General features: G+C 34.8%; 1 protein-coding gene across 1 annotated transcript in view; it reads left to right on the forward strand.

The window, feature by feature from the left end:
- Window positions 1-1,424: 1,424 nt before the first annotated feature.
- LOC117124850 overlaps window positions 1,425-7,090 on the forward strand; it is a 44,280-nt gene continuing 38,614 nt past the window's right edge. The window contains exons 1-2 of the mRNA XM_033271187.1: window positions 1,425-1,669; window positions 6,293-6,542. Of these exons, the coding sequence (XP_033127078.1) occupies window positions 1,637-1,669; window positions 6,293-6,542 (283 nt within the window). The 5' untranslated portion in view covers window positions 1,425-1,636. The remainder of the gene's footprint in view (window positions 1,670-6,292; window positions 6,543-7,090) is intronic.

Consider the following 7,090-nt stretch of genomic DNA (forward strand, 5'->3'; position numbering starts at 1 on the left):
ATATAATATAGGCTGTCTTATCAAAAAAGAATAAAGGTGACAGAGAGCAAATGAGGAATACTTATAAAACTGTACAATGATTGGTCTATTTATCTATGCATACTGAGTATCTACAATAATAAAGAACCAAAGGTTTTAATTGCAGAGACTAGTCAAATAAAAAATAGTTTATTATCTGCCAATGCCTCTTAACTGTAACTGTTAGCACATTATTGATTATTTTGCTATAGATTCTATGACGAAAATTTGATTATACTTTGTAGTGTGGGGACTCCCTACGTTTAAAACGTATGGTGAAGGCGATGACCAAAAGTAAAGTTGACGTATTTTGGAACAACCTCATGTAATTTCTCACGGAGAATTACGAAATATAATTTATTTAACACGAATATTTCGTTCATCGGCCTAAGTGATATACATTAGAGATACTTAACAACACGTTGCTGAAACTTAATTGGTCATATGTATATATAATGAGAGACGTATCTGGGAGTGAGATCTGCGCCTTTATCGTATAGGTTTCAGTGGCGTAGTGATAGGCCTATGATACAGTAGTGAAAGACACCGAGATAGCAAGAGGGCTACTATACAGTAACTGAAAAAGGAACCGTCATCGATAGCCATCTTGAAATCCAATATAGCGGCCATCTGACATATTTTCTGATGATTTCATGATACTCTGTGATATTGAAAACATGGTTAAAGATGTGATTGCTGTGTTCCGTTACTGTAGATATGAAGATATTGACAAAAATAGTTTTGCAGTCATCTAATTGAAATCAAGCCTATGGTGGCCATCTCAGCAGTGGATCTGGGTTCAAATTTATGAGAAGGTCAAAAAAAAAAAAAAAAATACAAAAAGAGGGGGGCCCGGGCTTTCCCAACTTCTGAGATATTGTCTTTTAATGACTTTTAATTTCTTCAAAATTCAAAGTTTCTCCCCGGGAAAATGGATGGCGGGAAATGAGCTTTCCTGACTTCTGAATTGTGGGTCGGACCCCTGACCCATTCAGATCCGCCAATGTATCTGATATAATTTCTGATGATTGCATAATACTCCCTGATATTGAAAAACATACACTTTTGAATGACAGTGCTAGGTGATGTGGGTTCGAGTCCCACCCGAGAACAACTTGCGATTTTTTCGCAATTGTTTTCACAGGTACTGTACTGAGTATTCAGTACATTTCCACGTCAGGTAGGGAAAAATTACACCTATACTTGATTCTCATTCCATCACGACAATAACAATTATTATCACCATAGAGCTATTATTATATTACAGTACAGTAAACTGTATTATTGTTATTCTTATTATAATTATCTCTATGGTATCTCCATGATTCACCTAATTTGGTTGGAATAATGACGTCATATTGTGTTAGCCACACCTCTCATGAATATGAATAGTACGGGTTGTTTTTATGACGAGCTCGGCGGATCCGCACGTTCGCGTTATTATGAGCGGAAATCCGTGTTACAAGCAAGCTATTCTTCGAAAATCTTAAAATCTGATTACTGTGTTGAACTTGTGCGTTAAACCAAAATACAAACACCAGGAGAGATTATTCTTCCTCGGATATAGCCTATTAATTATATAGAAATTTTATATATTTTGCTTGTTTGGGAATCAGTGATGTCGTACACCCGGCCGAATTCTGTTTACGAGGTAGGTGTCCCAAGGAATCACAAGTTCTTTATTTGACTACAAAGGAGGTTTGCCTTTTAGTGTCTGACTCTTTACCCTAGCAATTCCGGGTACATATATTGGAGATATTGTCCTAGCTTTGTAGAGTAGATCATGCTTTGGTAAGTATCAAATGTGAAATGCTTGCTTTTACGTATGGTACAAATGTGAAATGCTTGCTTTTAGGTATGGTACTTTCAATAGTCTATACATTATCAGAAGTTGTAAGTAAAAAACAGAATACCATTGAGTGATACCATGAGTGATATATTTGGGGATGTAGGCCTAGCCTAGGCCTATCGTAAAATTTGATGATGTATGCCTAGCTAGGACTCAGGAGACAATTGTGACGTGATCATGTATGGCGAGTGCATCTTATCTTGTACGAAGCAAACATTTTATTGTTTTGCCATTATTTGACATTGGTTGGTCAATTTATTTAAGCTTTTTGTGTATTTCTTACCACAATTCTGAATATCGTTGATTTACATTCATTTTCTTCGAAATAATGCATGAAAAAAACATTTCGGGGGAAAGGGAATAAACTGCTTTTGGCCTTGGTGGGTGTATGAAAAATGAGAATGCGAAACTAAATTCCCATTCAATTGAAAAAATGAATATCATTTTCGCTGCGAAGCAGCCAATTCATATTCTTGACAGCAATTTGACCTCTGAAAGGTCATTGTTTGTCAAAAAACAATCGCCTAAGACAACTGAAAAGCGGAGTTTCCTTCTTTCGTTCTGCCGGGTAAAATCAATTACTTTAGGCGACGTTTGTAGACTAACCTACTCTTAAAGCAAGCATTTTATTGTTTTGCCATTATTTGACATTGGTTGGTCAATTTATTTAAGCTTTTTGTGTATTTCTTACCACAATTCTGAATGTCGTTGATTTACATTCATTTTCTTCGAAATAATGCATGAAAAAACATTTCGGGGGAAAGGGAATAGACTGCTTTTGGCCTTGGTGGGTGTATGAAAAATGAGAATGCGAAACTAAATTCCCATTCAATTGAAAAAATGAATATCATTTTCGCTGCGAAGCAGCCAATTCATATTCTTGACAGCAATTTGACCTCTGAAAGGTCATTGTTTGTCAAAAAACAATCGCCTAAGACAACTGAAAAGCGGAGTTTCCTTCTTTCGTTCTGCCGGGTAAAATCAACTAATTTAGGCGACGTTTGTAGACTAACCTACTCTTACCAACGTTGGCATGTCGCGATGCTGGAGTACTAGTCAGCGTTTTTACTATATTTCTAGGTTTCCTATTTCTATGTTTAATCGGCTCATGTCTCAGCCACAATATTTTGAGGCCAATATTATTTATGAACCCATTTAAACTTATTTACTAGCCTATTTCAACGTGCTAATTATTACATTTAGGCAATGCTTGTTGTAGACTGGCATAGTGTTTTCGGAAATAAATACCATTTTATACACATGCGCAGATCGATTCGCCAGCAGCGAGTCATCGCCAGCAGAGAGATGTCACTGCAGCAAAACACTATTGTACACGGTACCAACGCTGTTCTAATATAGACAGTGGGTCGTGCTCATATTATTTGTTATATTTTTATTATTCATTATTTTCACTTGACTCGCATAAATAATTTTGTTCGAAGAACATTTTATGTAGTTGTACTTCGCAGCACTTCACTTGCAATTTGCAATTTCTAGTTAGTATTGTAACCCAAGTCCCAAAGTTTGGCGTTCCAGTCCCGTTGAAAGTCTGCTTCTGAGGCAAGTACTGTAGCGGTTTAACTAAATTTGGCATTGAATTGAATCGTTGTTGCTTGTACAGTGTAATGATGAAATACCCTGTCAAAGCACAACAATGGGGCCTGTGTTTAGAAAAGCTTACTCATCATCCCAGGAGGTCATTTTTTGATATTTATACTTAGTGGGAATATTAAGAGTACAGACTGTTACTGGAAACAGTATTAAATAAAAGCAAAGTAGCACTTTACATTGTTTATTTATTAAGACCTATTTCCATACCTTGAGCCATAAAATGGAAGAAAGAAAAACCTGTTCCTCCATGGCATACAGTGAATCTTTTTCTTAATACTTCAATTCAAGTACTGTTAATTGAAAGACAAGACTAAATGGTTATTATTATTATAATTATTATTCAGTCAGTTGTGACATCATCACTTTATTTTGCACTGAATTTTTCTATTCTCGACTGATCACTAATTTGATACAGAGCCTCCGTTTTTATGCGTCACATCCATTTCTCTCGCACCACTCATGTGGAGGCGATCCTGTCGCTAAGCAAAATATTGAAAGATATTATTGAGGTTTTTCGTAGTATCTACTAGTATTTTATTGCAAAAAAAAGACAGTACAATTAACACTGTACAGTATATTATTATGCCTATGAAATTTTCTTTGTAAACCAAGAAAGCATCATGTGAGAATCTGTGAGAAGAAATCTCTTAACTAAATTGGGATATTGTTAATGAATAGAGAAAGATGATAAAATCAGTTATGTACAGTAGCTCATTGGATAGATTTTTAATATGTCTTTTTGTTTAGTCTAGTCTGTTCTTAGTACCAGTGGGTGGTAAAGTTTAATGCTATCTACCTACACAATCATTAATCACACCATACAAACTGTTAAGCATGAAGGTATGTCAGGTTTTTGCATTGTGCTTGTGGTTGACATTCTTATCTACTGTACATTACTTTAGTAGAGTGCACTATGGTATTTTAAAAAGATGGCCACTCTTAAGGGAGCTTGGCCCTTGAACCTTCACATGCAAGTGTCAGCATAGTGGGTTTTAACTTGCATTCCTTAGGTATTAAGTTCCTTACAGTACATCTAAAGTAAATTTATAAGTTTCAGTCAAAATATAATTTCCTAGCATTTTTGTCATGCAATACTTAACAGTATTAAAATTTTGCGTATTTTCCTGTCAGCTAGCTGTGTTATGGCTGTTGGCTAGTCCTGTTCTCAATCTAGGTATTGCCATAAAGAAACTTAGATCAAAGATGAAAACAGTGGTTTTTTTTTTTTCATTACTCTGTGTGGTACATACAGGCACAATATTGGTCATGGAGTAAAATCAAATATTAAGCAAACGAAATCATTTTTTTGTTCCCTTGCAATAATATATCATTCCCTCGAAATAATATTTCGTCTCCTCAAAATATTATTTCGAGGGAACGAAATGATTTTGCGGAAACAAAATATTATTTTGAGGGAACAAAATAAAATATTTTTTCTAATCATGTCCTTTTAGGGGCTTTGTAAATTTCCATTTAGCAATGAAAAACTTATGTCTTTTAATCTTTATTACAGTTCATGGACTGCATTAAGGGAGGAGTTTTTTTGCTATTAAGTATGAGATTACTGACTTTGCTCTGTGTATTGTCAAATGACCTTGAAAATAATAATGGCTTCACAACTTTTTTATTTTAATTTTCATCATTCTTAACATATCACTTGTGGCAAAGACAAGCCAAACCAGTCACTCGTCGCAAATCGTGTTTAAGAGAAAATGGCCAAAACATGCTAGAATGTCTAATTTGTAAAAATTTATTTTATTGCACTAAACTAAAACCTTTATATATCTATACATCATGCTATGCTGTTATTTCCCCCTTTTCAATGTTAAAACAACACTTTTTAAGGATTTCATGATAGTTTGTGCATGAGAAATGCCCGAAATCTTAAACTTTGAATGCTGATTTCTTATATATTGTTCTTTAAACAGCTGTATGTTTAAATGCTTGTAACTTCATAAAGAAATGTTGGATTTGAATGATTTTTTTACCATTTTATAGCTCTTATTTTACTCTTTAACACTGTATTAATAACTCAAAATGGATTTTTGCGACGCATGACTGGTTTGGCTTGTCTTTGCCACATTTTAATAATACAGTTAATAATAATAAACAGTAATAATAATTCAAAAGTGCAATAGGACATTTGGGTAAACACCAAAGATCTTATAAACACAAGATAGCGTTCTCCGCGATTTTCGCGTGCAAATTCTGTAATAAGGCATGAATGGCGCCCTCTTGCTAAATTGGAAACTTTTGACCCTTGACCGCTCTGACCATACTGTACACCGCGCCACTTTACATTTAGGATATCAATCCTGTAAGCAGCAGAACAGGAACCATCTCAGATCCATGGCAACAGATAGGACGCCCTCTTCCGAAACTGATTATTTTTTCTCTTTGGTATAATAGCGCATGAATGGCGCCCTCTTGCTAAATTGGAAACTTTTGAACCTTGACCGACGGTTCTATTTGTTACGCGTAAATCACGGAGAACGCTATCTTGCGTTTATAAGATCTTTGGTAAACATAAGTTATAGGAAATAGGAATGTGTATAAATTATGTAATCTTTTTTATTATATAGTATCATTGTTGTCGTGTCTTTAATATTTTACATTTTAGTCAATTTAGGCATTTTTATTGTTAATTGTTTTATGTTATCTTACATGGTAAAAACTGTTTAAATTGGAATGGAAATAAGTTTTATATATTTGAAAACTTCCTTGGGTTACCCTCTAGGAATTAATGTCTTATCTATTGTTAAGAAACAAATTGATAGCCAACTTATGTAGTACTGTATTTATTTTCATTTTTAGCCTTGTTATCCAGCTGCCCATAATAGAGCATTCACCGATGATCCTTTGGATCCGGTGTACCAATACACATCATACATGGGGGACGTGGACACACGCAGCTTCCATTCAGAATATGTCATGTCAAAACTCCAAAATGAAAATCCGAAGTCATTGAAGAATAGGAGAAAGCAGGTTGCGATTGCCTCTGTTCTGTTTATATTATTCTTTCTAGCTGTCGTAGCCACTTGTATATTATTAATTTATTTCTTAGGTAAGTATCAACCTTTTGAAATCAAATCCTCTTTCAGCCTATTATAATTACTATAGCAGTGTTCTCCCTAGCATCATGGGCAAGCGTCATGGTAAGTGTTAAGTCCACCATAGTTGGGACTGACACAATTTTAATAATTAGGAGGCATTGAAATGTCCTAAATTTGCACTTTAAGACTATATAAAAGCAGGGATCATTTAAATAATTCAACTGTTCTCTGATAAAAGCATCATGGAAGAAGATGTTCCAAGCATCATGGCCAACTGTCAAGCATCATGGGGAAAGTCCAAACCATCAGGGTATTGCTAAACCCCATATACCCTGCAAACCTCCAAAAAAACACCGCAAACCCCATCCAAACCCTGTGATAATGATTGAATCACATAGTATACAGTAGGACTCAATTTAGTATCTCAATTAAAAAAATCTTAAATTTATGTTTGTCACAACCTATTTTTGGGGTAAAAAGGCCATTTTGGATGTGGTTTGCAGGTTTTTTTTTTTTTTTTAGGTTTGCAGGGTTTAGCAATACCCAAGCAGGGTACCAT

This window comes from Anneissia japonica, unplaced genomic scaffold (genome assembly GCF_011630105.1).
Source record: "Anneissia japonica isolate Jap-2015-1 unplaced genomic scaffold, ASM1163010v1 scaffold652_len952628_cov199, whole genome shotgun sequence".
In the NCBI taxonomy this organism is placed as follows: Eukaryota; Metazoa; Echinodermata; class Crinoidea; order Comatulida; family Comatulidae; genus Anneissia; species Anneissia japonica.